At 37.0% G+C, this 14,574-nt stretch overlaps 1 protein-coding gene across 1 annotated transcript; it reads right to left on the bottom strand.

Annotated features, from left to right (window-relative positions):
* Window positions 1-3,555: 3,555 nt before the first annotated feature.
* LOC100263350 (BTB/POZ and MATH domain-containing protein 3) lies at window positions 3,556-14,516 on the bottom strand. Its single transcript, XM_002282500.5, has 4 exons — window positions 13,677-14,516; window positions 12,611-12,959; window positions 7,670-7,946; window positions 3,556-3,941 (listed from the first exon to the last, which is right to left on the bottom strand). Exons 1-4 carry the CDS (start codon window positions 14,057-14,059, stop codon window positions 3,730-3,732), a joined length of 1,221 nt encoding a protein of 406 aa, XP_002282536.1. The 5' UTR covers window positions 14,060-14,516; the 3' UTR covers window positions 3,556-3,729.
* Window positions 14,517-14,574: the final 58 nt, after the last annotated feature.

The raw sequence follows: 14,574 nt of genomic DNA, 5'->3' as shown, positions 1-14,574 counted from the left end.
CATCCCAAATGCCAGAATAGCATGATTTCTATATCTTCACACTTGATTGCCAGTCTTCGTGACCAATTAAGCAGGGGCCAAAGTGAAATTAAGCTAAATGAGAGGAAGGGAAAGGAAGAAAAAGAAGAAAAAGAAGCAGCCATAACAGGAACATTCACCAAAGGCAGAGGGGATGGGGGGCGAATCTTGCGTGAAGGCACTAAATCACATTCTTGACAAGAATAATCTGACCAGGAAAATAGAAGCAAACAATTCCAACTCAATTTTTGGAAGATTGATCCATTTTCCGGTTTTTCTAGCTGTTTTCATTAGAAATAATTGATTAAGAGGCATGAAATAATCATAATATTGTAAAAGTAACCCATGTTTTAACTTAAAAAGTAGGCCGATCTTGACATAAATGTCTTTTAACTTTTGAATTATTTTTATATAAGTTTCAATAGGGAATGTTACTTTTACCAAGAAAGATTAAGGACATTTATGCTAAAAAACGATGCATTTTTAGACTCAAATATGAGAGAAGTTACGTTTACAATATTGAGATTATTTCATCACTTTTAATCAAATAATAATTTTCATTACATGGGTCACGAGCTAGGTTTGTCTTGTGTTCTAGTATCAAGGTGATGTTGGCCTAACCTCACACCTATTGTAACGACTTGCTCTTAATTATATAAATATTGTCCATTTTGGGTCTAATAGATCCTAATGATTTCAAAATGTGTTTATATTATTAAAAAAAACTCAATACCCAATATATATATATATATAATGTCAAAAACCTTCTTCCCTATTTGATATGAAACATCACATCCACCTGTAGACACAACATCCTTGTTGCGTCCCCATAAATTATGAGACTCAAATAGACACATCCCTTATGAGACTCAACATACAAAGTCTCATACTAGGGTTAGGGATTAACTTTAAAATTATTTGTAACAACCTTCTCCATCTTATATAATATCATCTACTTTGCACTTAATGAACCCTCGTGGTTTTAAAATACTTTTACACAATTAGTATAAGTCCATGAACATGTAACGGACATTTAGGCTAGCCAATGGGCACTTTGTTAATGATAAGATTTCTTGAATATATGCATTTATAAAAACAATTTGCTTGAAATTGTTCTTAAAATTAGCATATATAATGCATGATTAGGTTCATGCTGCTAACATTTTTTGTTTCATTTTATTTTTTGAGAAATAAATGTATTTGATATCTACACTTATTAGGCTTTCAAACTCACTCTTTTATTTAGGTATACTCGATTCTAGTAAGGAATGATATGGGTGGGAGGGGTTTGAGAAGTCCACTTATTTCCCTAGCTATGGGATTAGTTTAATTGGAAACATTTTGCTATTAGTGGTTAATTTTGATGCAATTATTTATAGAGATTTATCGTAGTTGGATTTATGGATTTTGTATGGAAAGACAATTTCTAGTTAAGACATTTTGTCAGCCTAATTACTACTTGGAGGCAAGTTTTGTAATTACCTTTCTAATTATTTCAGCTTGTTTGTCACTCTCATGTCAAGCCTTTGGGCTATCCATTTGAAATAACTGTGGTGCCTTAGCCTCTTGGGTTGGGTTGTCATAGAGTGGTATTCGAGCCAATCCTAGATCCTAGTATGAGATTGTTTATTTTGCTCTGTAAAAGATGTTTGTTTGATCAGCCTTATAATATTATGAGACTCAATAAAGACGTCATGAGAGAGATGAATATGACATCTCACATTGGATAAGAGAATAAATTCTTATATTATATATGTAATAAACTTCTCTTAACTATGTAGATATATTTTATATCTATAAAGGCCCATTAAGTCAAAATAGACAATATCTACATGATTAAAGTAAGTTGCTACAAATGATATCCGAGCTAATTCTCAATCCCACTATGGGACTTTATCTATTTGGCCTCTTAAAGAGTGTTTGTCAATTTGAGTAGTTGTCTATCCTCATTGTGTCCGAATAGGGGTGAATATGATATCACATATCGAATAAGAGAAAAAGTTTATGGATTTTGTATATATTAGACTTGTCTCCTAAATTATGTATGTATTAGACTTGTCTTGACTATATGGATACATTTGAAATCACAAGGGATTGTTTGACCTCGAATGGATAATATCTACACCTTTAAGAAGGAGTTATTACAAATACTATCAAAGTCAATCCTCGATCTTAATATAAGATTTTGTTTGTTTAGCCTCACAATGAATGGTTGTCTATTCCAATGACTTCTTAATCTTATATGATACAATGAGAACGTTATGTTAGTATTTAAAAATGAGGGATTAGATCTAAAATAAACGATATCTACATAAAAGGGAACAAGTTATTATACCTATTGAGCAAAGGAAAAGCCCATGTAGAACATATACATTAACTAAAAAAAAAGTCACTCACGGTGACATATTCATGCACATGGAAGGGTATAAATTCAGGAAGATCCCAAGAAAAATTCTCTAACACTTAACACATCCAATTATATAGTATATCTTAAAGTCACATAGCAGTAAATGAAAATTAATTTTTTGATATGCTTCTCCCTAACCCATCACTTAGATCTACAATTAGTTTTCTTTCTAATAATAATTTGCGTTATTGTTATTGCTCTTTTAAATCTTCGATTAGTAATATCAAAGAATGGGTGGTAAATGGTGACAAGGAAATCCATGCTTATGGTTGATTTGATGTTTGAAAATGGAAATTGTAAGAATAATATTTGAGTGTACGATGGTTTCCAATGGAATTACTGAGGGTAGCAGGAGAAGGTAGAACATTCCATCCTTGTGACACCTAGCATGCCTCCAGAGCCTCCCCTCCCAAAGGTCCCCATTTAAATGGTATCCCAGAACATGGAAGTTGCAGCAGTTAATACACTCGGAATCAACTTCATCAGTGCAGAAACAGACTAGTGGCTAGAAAGAGAAATGGAGAGCAAGAAAGATAGCGGCGGTGGTAGCTTCTTCCAGATGCCTCTCCACTACCCCAGGTATACCAGAAAGGACTACCAGGACATGCCCGAGTGGCAGCTCGACACCCTCCTGCGCCAGTACGGCTTATCCACCCACGGTGACTTGGCTTACAAGAGAGACTTCGCTATGGGCACCTTCCTCTGGCCTGATCCCACCTCCACTCCTAACTACCACACTTCCAACCACTCCACTCTTCTTAACAAGAGGGTTTAGCTATAATTTGCAAAGCAAAAAAGAAAATTTCCTCTTTTTAAGTTATGGTTCTTGGTACTTCCTGCATGTCTAGAAGCAGACAGCAGAATTTCGGAGTGTTTCAGAAAATCAATTTCTTTTAGTCTTTGGTTCAAATATTGCTCAATCTGGCAAAATCCAACTACACGTAGGATCATTAAATTTCCACAGCGGCTTCATTTTGTGAAATCCAGACACCGTCCTTGCATCCCATGTTGCAATGGTAGTGACAACCCACTCATTTAATTCAACGGTCAGGTCAAACAGCATTTGCACCGTTTGATAATCGATCACACACAAACATGTCCTAAGACATCCGATGAACAGGATAACGTGATAGCCCCAAAATGGAAATTTCACCCTCATGAAGACCAAGGCAAACAACATTATAGTGGAACAAGCAAAATACAAACGCAACGGCATCACTCAGTACTATTAACATAAAATTCAACTAAGGATTTTCTTCTTTTCTATTTTTCCCTTTTGGTAGGAAACACAGCGCTACATAAAACTAAAACCGCCTCCTTATGCGCCTGCCACTGGCTGATTCTGCTGGAGCTCCATCTGCTGGTAGATCTAACCCTAATATGCTGCTGCCACTTCTCTTCTTACTCGAGAGCATCGTCAAGTTTTCATCTACTGATGCAATCACTCCAAGCAGCTCAGATAACAATGAGGGGCAGCACTCTTCCAAGTACCCAAACCCTTCTGATTGCATTACCGCTACAAAACAATGATAATAGTTCAGGTTTTTAACATGCACAAGAAACTCAAGAAAAGAATATTCGATAAACAAACACATTTTTCAATAACAAAAATGCCAACCTCTGTTCTGGAGACAAGAAAAGAATTGGTGATGCATGCATAATTATGGCACAGAATGCAGATTAGCAAAATTTGATTGTGTTGGATGTACGTATAAGAAAGACATCACAACTTTGGGCTACTAACCTACCATTTCCAGTTTTGCATATACAATAAAACATTTGTTAAAGTGTGACCACAAACATTTCAAGACTCGGGATGTGTGAGAAACTGAGGCAAATACTGACATAAAAATGGACTTCCAAGTAGACAAGATTGACTCTGGAAGATATTTACATTTGATAGAACAAACTATTAACCAAAAATACCCAAGTTAACGACTATGAATTCATAAGAATACACCAAAAAATTTGTGTGCCATCACCTTGTTCATGTTCAGTTTGTAAAGCTATTTTTAACATGCCAGTATGGCTGAGTCATGTTGAGCCCTTGTATAGAGGAAGGACCACAAGAGTAGATAAAACGTATAATTAAACAAAACACGCACACACATACACAAAAACGCAGAATAGTCTTTCTTTTTTCCTCTTTCCCTTTTTTTCCTCATTGTTAATGGTGAGATAGAGGTTTTATATGGGAGGGCTACTATAAAAGCACCGTCTAAAGCACCCATAATTAAATTAGAACCAAGCTTAATCTAGAAAAAATGTTCCACTGAGCACCATATAGAAGTTGGCCCTACAGTAACCAAGCACTTGATGTTACTGTTGTTATCTACTTAACTAGGGACCGGTTGAAACATTAGTATAAGGTTAAGAAAATACTAGAGTCTTCATGATACCTATTCCTTAGACGATATGTCCAAGTCAAAAGCTTCATCCTCAACTCTAACAAAGAAGAAATCTCCCCTAGCAGAGAAGTGATTATAAATCCAATATCATTGTTGCATATTATTATGGATCAGGACCTTCCCTAAAAATCTGTGCATTACTAGGCATGGGAAAACTCTTAGCCCCAAGTCAACCTGATTCAAGTGGCTACAGAAGTAAAACAAAGAACCAATAGAAAGAGAACACTCAGAGAAAACAAGGTTTTTTCTTTGATAGGCAAATAGAGCATCTATTAAAAAAGCGCCAAAGAGAGGGGGCACACCCTATGCATACATGAAAACAAGTTTAACAACACCAGTAAGCTTTACAATACAAGGCACTTCTCAAGTCCTAGAGATAAATTACAATAGATTATTGGCCCCCATTACTAATTGAGGGCATGAGAAGCATACTTTTCCAATGGGGGATTCAGATAGGTACGTCAACCTCATCAACCATGTAAACCACATCCAAGCATTAGAAGCATGTCCATGGGTAAGCACCTTAAAAGTTATTCCAAGTTATCCCAAGCTCCTCCAAGCACCTCAACTTTGCTCAAAGTGCTTCTAGGTACCTCCTTAAAGGCTGCTTCAAAAACCTCTAGGGGCCCAAGGTTCTAGTACGTTCCAAGGCTCCTTAAGACCCCTAGAGAATGGCAAAATGGTAGATCTTATACAAAACTAGGGGTGGACCATGACAATATGCTCAATGCCTAATTGACAAAGGTTTCCAAAACTTTCCTCTACAACTTCATGAAAGAAAATATGCAGTCCCTTCCTGCTCAATGGATCAATGGCTTCCCTAAGTCCCCAAATGAGCACACAAAATTTGCCTTAAAGAAATCTCCCAACCAGGCTCACAAAGTGAGATCTATTATTGTTTCTGCATATGCTGAATACCTAATTGACCAACTCCTAAAAAAGCACAGCCATCAACATTTTTGTCTGAAAAAGAATCACATAATTGTCAGCTATGTGTAACCTACACTGGCCCACCAAGTATCTACACCATCGAGCCTTTCTTAAGGTCAGAGAAATGAAAACATAAAAACCACTTTCCAGCTGAAGCCCAAAAAATGCAGTCCCACTGATCCTGCTCAAAATAGCTTCCAAACTGTGAATTCTTCCCAACCAAAGCACAATGAGGCCCTAATGCATTATTGTACACCTTCAAAGATTACAGAGAGAGAGATAGAGAGAGAGTCCAAATTAAAGTGAGCAGGCAGTATTGGCGAAGATAATCCTGCCTAGCTGCCCTACACTGAAGACAAGCTTGACAGATATCATTTTACTTGCTTTTCTTCAGTAGCAGGTAACAAGTAATCATTTCCCCAAAAGGCAAGAAATATGACTTCATTTTTGGAGACACCACTGTGAAGAGTTTAAAAATAATAATAAGAAGAAAGCATACTTAAAGAAAACCTCTAGAATTGCAATTGAAGGGACCCTTAAAATTAACAAAGGAACGCCAAACATTTCTAAACAATTGTATGAAGTTTCAAGTCAAACTTGCTAATCATCAAAGGCAGATTCTCAACCATTAAACACGTAGAAAAGCCAAGGTTGAATACTTTTTGTGTGAGGTAACATAGAGCATTTTTCTTTTTATTTTTTTATAGACAATGATCAATTCTATTAAAAGCGCTTAGCAAAAGAGCGCACAAAAGTATACATGGTATAAACAAAGATGCCAAAAGACCTAACAAAGTGAAGAGAGACACAAAAACAAAAAACTCTCTCCTTACGTGGAGCTCAACTAGTCAATGAAGTCTGACATGAACATCAAGTAATTACCCATATACACTCTCACCCACCCCAAGAAATTATAAGTAAGGAAGCTCTCCTATTTCTCTCCTTCTAGATTATCCAAAACAAGCACAAAGAAGCTGTTCTCCAAGTTTTCTTCCTCTTTTTCCCAACAAAGGATCCATACCATAAAGGGCATTACCCACTTTATACCCAAAAGGGCATAAATGAATTGCCACAAAATGGCCACCTTTGTGCAATGGAGGAGAATTTGATCACTTACAAATAAAGCATTCTTCTTTCTATACAACATTCTTATAAAACACACACACACACACACACACACACACACACACACACACATATAATATAACACTATGTTATCAAGATTAACAATTACACTTAGTTCAACATCGTTTCTTTTCCTTTTTAGGGTTTGTAGGATATACAAACGCGCCCACCGTTCAAGCTATTTGATGCATTATGAAATATTGCACCTGGAACGAGGAACTCCTGCTTTTTAGACAAAACATTCTTCTGACATTTTATCTTTTACGCTATAACAATGAGTATAGGGATTTTCTTCATCCAAATTATTTCCTGCTGATTGTTCAAGAATTTACCCACAAAATTAGCTCAACATCTTTTGCTTTTTATTCTTCTTCTCCCTCTTCCTTTTCCAGTTTGGTATCTATAGGATATACCTTGGAAGAAGGTAAAACAAACATGCCCATCCTTTTAAGTTATTCAATGCATTATCACTTATTGCACCTGGAATGAGGAACTCTGATTTTTAGACAAAACATTCTTCTGATATTTTATCTTTTATGCCAAAATGTAATTGAGTATAGGGATTTTCTTCAGCATGGTTATTTCCTGCTGATTTTTCAAGAATTTACCATATGTGCTGGTAACTAACCACAATGCAGATTTAGAAATTTTAAACATCTTCAATGTGCTAGGCATATGTGTGGAAGCACCAACAATGCTTATGCAAATTAAACAAAACAAAAAACTAAAATTGCCGTAACCTGAAACTTTGCACTGCCCAGATTCTACGGACAACACGCACCTCCCAAGATTGACGGAGTGGCTGCAAATTTCAAACAGATGGCTTTAAGTTGTGGACAACGATGCTGCTCAGCTAGGGCAAGTGTTGTGGCCACCGTTTCAGCACTGACTTCTTTACACAATTTTGATTCACATAATAGTTTCAGACGATCTAAACCAAAGCGGTCAGCAGCAGCTAGTAAGTGCTGAACCATTATTGTGGATGTGCACACAGACGCTGAGCCTGTAATTTCGTCTACATCAGGAAGCTTGTCTGAGTAAATAAACAGGAGCATCGCCTGGAAATAAAAAAATAAAAAGAAATGAAAAAACAGATGAACGACACATCTAAGTAATCTAAAAATGCTAATAACAAAAGCATGCCAGCATAGATGCAAAGATATGCACAAATAGAAAATCATATTAATCACCAAAGATCTAAATAGTGCCAATAATGAGGCAGAAAAATTAACTAAGCCAGGCTGAATATTTTTCATAACACAACATGAATAGACAAATAACAAACCAGCTTAAAATATATCTAGTTCCTGGATACTGAAATAGGTCAAGTTACATTACTTTTTCTTTTTTTCATTTTTTTCTCTCTTTTCCCCCATTAAAGCAGCACTCTTATGCAGCAGACATGTCAAAACAGTATCTAGATAGGTTGTATAGACTTTTACGGTTCAACAAAACTGTCCAAGTTGTATCTACAAATCAAAAACAAAAAAAAAAAATCCCTGTATGCTCCCCATGGTCACACCCCCATTTCTTGTTAGGCGATATCCCTAATCGTCTATTAAAAATAACCTGCATAACAAAAAATGGGTATGCTAAACAAATCTACAAAGCATGAATCAAGAGGAAAATATAGTGCATCTAATGCAAGCATAGCAGTACAGTTCTTTAAATCATGCAGCCAACTAAGCATGCACCTCCAAATGCAAAACTCTTGAAATATGAGATTGACAAGTGAATTGCAACACCCAAACTTTCTCACCAATGGCACAATCATCTGTTGAATCTTGGTTTCTTTTTTTTTATATGTAATAAAAGGCTTGCATTAGAAACGCCTAAAAGCGGTGAAACCGATACACATGAAGAATACAAGCAACGCCCCAAAAAGCTAGGTAGTAAGGATACAAAAAAAGGTCTTCCCCTTACTTTACAAGCAACCAATCTATAAAATCAATCATAGATACAGTGTGGTTCTCTATATACACCCTAACCCAATTCACAAAAGTATACATGAATAAAGATTTAATTGATTGGCCAAACCGCTCAACGTTGTTGAATGCTCTTCTATTTCTTTCCTTCCATAAAATCCACATTAAATATAAGGGGGCAGCCCTCCACACATTCTTCCTTTTTTTACCCATGAAAGGACCATGCCAACCTAGCAAAGTCCTCCTAACTGAGGAATGCATAACCCATTGCTTGCCGAAAAGGGAGTAGATCAAACTCCACGACATTCTAGCCTTGCCACAAAACAGAAGTAGGTGGTCAATGGTTTCCTCCTTCTTTGCCCAAGTAGCACCTATTCGGGATATTCCACCCCTTATTTTTCAATTGATCAAGAGTCAAAATTCTGCTCTAAGACACTCCCCAAACAAAATAACTCACCCTCACTAGAGCTCAAGACCTCCAAATCATATCCCGCAGAAAAGGATCTCTAGAGACCCTCGTGCAGGAGCAATAAAGGGAACTAACTGAAAATGTTCCATTCTTTCTCTCTCTCCAACTCAAAATGTCCTCCACTCTTCTTCTCACTGCCAAGGGTTGCAGTTTGCTGAACAAAGACTCTACTCTTCGAGCTCCTAGTCATTAAGGTGTCTTGAAAAGCGGGGATTCCAGCAACCTAAATCCCCACCTTCCTCCAATGCTTTTGACACCCAACTGTCTTTATTTACTGCCAAAAGAAATAAGTTAGGAAAAGATTCTTTCAAGGTTTGGTCCTCACTCCATAAGTCTTTTCAAAACTTAACCTTTCTCTCATTCCCTACTACAAAATGGGATCTACATCTTATGTCCTCCCATTCATTTCTAATGGCTTTCCACACCCCCACACCATAACCTCCTCTCACTCCTCTCGAACACGACCCCCCTTCTTCTACTCCAAACTTCCCAATGATGACTTGTTTCCAAAGAGACTCCCTTTCTTCTACAAATCTCCAACTCCACTTACAAAAGCAAGGCTGCTAGACTATGAATTCCTAGGCCTCCCTCCTTATCCACACAAACTAAATTCCAATTCACCAAATGAGGTCTTTTCTCTAATGCACCACCAACCCATAAAAAATCCCTTTGGATCTTTTCGAGTCTTGCACACACCTTTTCAGGAATGAAAAAAAGAGACATGAAGTAAATTAGAAGACATGATAAGGTGCTCTTGATCAAAGTAAGCCTCCCACCCTTAGAAAGGTATTGTCCTTTCCATATTGTTAGTCTTTTTCTAGATCTCTTTTCCACAACATCCCCCACCCTAGGAAATTTAAAAAGGGCATTCAAAGAAAGACCCAAATAAGAAGTGGAAAGCTTCCCCACTCTACACCCCGTCATCAAAGCAAAATTCTCCAAAGTCTCTACCCTTCCTACAAGAATAACCTTACTTTTATCCATATTCACTTTGAACCCTGAAAGCGCCCTAAACCACATAAACACCCAACCCAAGTATCTCAGCTGATCACTGTTGGCCTCACAAAATATCAATGTGTTGTCGGCAAACAGAAGATGGGACCCATCCCTCCCCTCTCCACTTCTCCTTCCCATTTTAAACCCAGAGATGAAGCCTCCACATTTGGCTTTGAGCAACAACTGACTGAGAATCTCCACAACCAGAATGAATAAGTAGGGAGAAAGCGGGTCACCTTGTTTCAAGCCTTTAGAGCTCTGAGAAAAAACCTGAAGGAGTTCCATTGATGAGAATGGAGAAACTAGCTATGGAAATACACCAACTTATCCAACTTATTCACCTTTGCCCAAACCCCATTTTAGACATAACTAACAGAAGGAGATCTCAATTGACATGATCATAAGCTTTCTCGATGTTCATTTTTAATAGGAAACCAAAAATACTGTTTTTTACCCTAGAATCAACAACCTCACTAGCAATGAGCACAACATCCAAAATCTATCTATCTTGAATGAAGGCTTGCTGATTTTTTGAAACCACACCCCTTTTCGGAATCAAAACTAGAAAGGTGGAATTTAGGCTTTTTTGGAACATGCCATGCATAAAGAACTCTTCAAAGAAGGTCATAATCTCTGGTTTGGTAAAATCCTAACAAAGATGCCAAAAAGGCATGGTAAAACCGTCTGGATCTGGAGCTTTATCACCAAAGAGACTACTCAGGGCTTCAAAAACTTCCTCCTTCGAGAAAAGCGCCTCTAGACTTATAGACCTATCTTCCCCCAACACTTCAAAGTCTAAACCCCTTATGCTCAATCTCCAATCCCCCGTTTCCAAGAGAAGAGTAAGATAGGCCCTACACACCCTAGCCTTAATCTCCTCATCATCAATCACTATAACCCCATTGATTCTCACCTTAGTTAACAGATTCCTTCTTGCACGAACATTGGCCATCTTATGAAAAAACCTAGTGTTCTTGTCTCCCTCAACCCTCTGGGACCTCATGAGAGAATTAACTTCTATTTCTCCCCATCATTTGCCTTATTAACATTCCAAGAGAGAATCTTTAGCTTAATTAACAAACAAAATTCATCTCCTAGTGACTCTTCTTTACACCTCTTCTCCTGTCGACTAGAGCAACTATAATTGATTAAGTTTTCTAGCTCATGTAGCTCATTTTCAATGCTTGAAACTAAGGAAGGCTTACTCATCTTATCTTGAGATGAAGCTTTGCTCCCTCTTCTACCCTCCATCCTCCTCGGAAAGGAGACAATTACCTTTTCAAGACCCTACATTGGCATCCCCACAAATTTGCTAAAAGAAGCCAACTTTATAGAAGGATCACTCAGTGAGGGGCAAGCATAAAAGTTTGCACAATCCCAATAGAAACACGGACCAATTGCAAGGGTAAACAATGCCACATTGTGCAAGTCAAGGGGAAAATTCAGTGCACTTGATGCATTAATAGTATAGTCCTTTGTTCATCAAATAGACTAAACTAAGCTTATTTCATTTCTTTTTTTACAAATAGCATGTATTTAAAATATATATTCAAACCCTTTAAAAGTAGGTCTTTTTAACAAAAACAAAAGATGTATTAATTACAAATAAAAAATACATGAGAAGGATGAGGAGTCCTCCCCACAATTTACAAAAATACCAATGAAAGTATGACTTAACTCCTCTTGTAAAAGTAGTTGGATTATTGGAGTCGTATCATAAGTTGTTAATGGAATAAATATACACTTTACCATTGAAATTTTATGCTATTCTTGGTTCCTGGAATGTGTTAAGGAAAGGGAAAAAACATACCAAGGAAAATGATTTTCTCATGATTCATTTACCATAAAAAATGGGAAAGAAAATGAAATATAATTAAAATTAGGTAAAAATTTATACAACACAGATTATTTAATCTTTATATAGAAGAGGAACAATAAGTTAAATAATTTTGAAAGAGGATGTAAAAATAATTTATTAACTTTCAATCTATATTTCATCCTTCACTTTTTATTTTTGCTCTCATTTTTCAAAAACCAAACATAGCATAGGCAATCTCTCTTGCCTGAAAACATTTTTTGTCCTTTGTAAGTAAGCTATAGGCATCTGCATACTAACTCTCCTCCCTACTTCTTACTATGACCTACGTACTATTTTGTTCTCTCTCTTTCTTTAATTTCCTTCAATTTTCTTGAAGCAAAAAAGCTACTCAAGGTAAGAACCATATACGCACATCGGGTAGAGTGGACACAAATGGAAAAGTAAAGCCCTTTTTCAAGGTAACTCTTTCTTGGTTGTCATTAAATGAGAGGCAACAAGATAACGGAATATTACCTTAAAGATAGAGGGTTCAACATCCTCCACTACAACTTTATCCATATTAGGATTTCCAACAAGTCCAAAAAACTGAGCTCTAAATACAGGAGAACGAGCAGCAAGTATCAACTTATGAGCTTTGAATGTCTCATCTGCAACCTGAAAAGTTATGTCACAACCAACTTCAGATTCTAGCAAGTCCTTAAGACTCTGACCAATGTCTGAAGGTGGTATAGGAATGGTATACTGTTTAGGCCCCTCAACACGAGTTCTGACAACCCCAACAGTGCAATGCATAGCAAGGCAATCATCCTTGATAAAATCAGATGTTTCTAAAGTTGTCCGTCTGAAGAAGCGCTTGTAGCCCCTGACAGAGAAAAAACATAATTATATGAGGCGATGAGTGAGGAAAAACGTCAAGCTGTCACCACAAAAGTATACACACATCTGATACCTGGCAAGTGGCAAAGGCATTTGGTTAACCAATAATTGAAATGAATTACAATTGTCAATACTAAAACTGATGATGACTTTACATAGCTTTCAGCTGACCTCTACAGGTTCCTATTATGCAATTAACTGCAACAGACCCACACCCAGCTAACATGGAAGTGTCAAATTTTAAAGTTACAAGAAATACAATTTATATTGAAGCAGAAATGAAATTTTGGCTAACTTGATCATAGACAATATATATTTGATGCTATTGTGATAAAACTTCAAAACTTTTGTGATTCCAGTTTCTTAGTTTTCTCCACAACCAAATCTCATGCAAACTTAGAGCTAAAACATAACAATATATTCATAAAGAATACAACATTCTGCACATTCCCACTAACATGTGGTTTTAGAACCCTAGGTGCCAATCATATATGACCCAAAAATCAAACACAAAGCACATTTTCATAATGCACCAGTTAAATTACCGGACTAGACAATTTTATTTTATTTTTAAATTGTATATTTCTAGAATGTATATAAAGAATCTCAATGCTTACAAAAACACAATACATAATTCTACATGAAACACCTTCCTCCAACTACCACCCTAAAACCTAATTCATCATAACTTGAAGAATCATACCACATGCTTCCTCTATATTTCAAAGTATATGGGCCACTCTCCAATGCGCGATCAAAATGACTGTGTACTTTGTGCTTGCCTTTCCCACTCTGATCCAACAACGTCAATTCAAACAAAGCCCTAACGTCAGTGCCCTCGCTCGCCAACGCAATGAACACCGACACATACATCGAATTATCCTCCGCGTTCTTGCCATCAGGATAGAAGTAAATTGCCCAATCATATCCTCCAACGGTAAACGTGTCGCTCGAGATGTATTTGCCCGCGCCCATTCCCTTTGCGAGGGAATAACCCTTTATCAAGAAATGGTGCGAGCCATTCACCGTCTCGTTGATCGACTTCGAACACGAGTCTCTCTCAATATCGGCCTTGGAATTAACCATGATCTCATGGATATGCCTTCTTTTTTTTCTAAATTCTTGCACTGCTTCGATTGAATTTAAGCCCTAGACTGCGAGTCCCCACCAAATCTTGAATGTTGACTGAAAATTAAGCTTTTGGGTTGGGGAAATCAGGCATTTATGAGTAGATACAAATGAATTGGCCGAGTTACGATGCAATCGTGACCTAACCCTAATAAAAAGTAAGAAGTGCACGATTGGGATGCCTGTAGGCAATCAACGGCCGGAGAATCTGATCGGAGGTGATATCGGAGTCGGAAACGTAGAAGAAACTGTCTGAGATAGGGCACAGATAGAGAAAGGGAGAAAGACGCCTATCGACGAGCGTGACAATGAATGGACGGTGATTGGGTCTGGGTGCGTTGGTTATGCTGCTAAAGCTGAAGTATTCAACTCTATTTCCTAGACCTTATACATGCAACGAAATTTTTATGTCAGATTCCAAATAAAAATTTATTTTTAAAAATAATTAAGAATCTTTAAAAATATTTTTTAAT

This window comes from Vitis vinifera, chromosome 13 (assembly GCF_030704535.1).
Source record: "Vitis vinifera cultivar Pinot Noir 40024 chromosome 13, ASM3070453v1".
Taxonomy (NCBI): Eukaryota; Viridiplantae; Streptophyta; class Magnoliopsida; order Vitales; family Vitaceae; genus Vitis; species Vitis vinifera.
The sequence above is the reverse complement of the archived record's forward strand: the minus strand, read 5'-3'. Positions and strand labels throughout refer to the sequence as shown.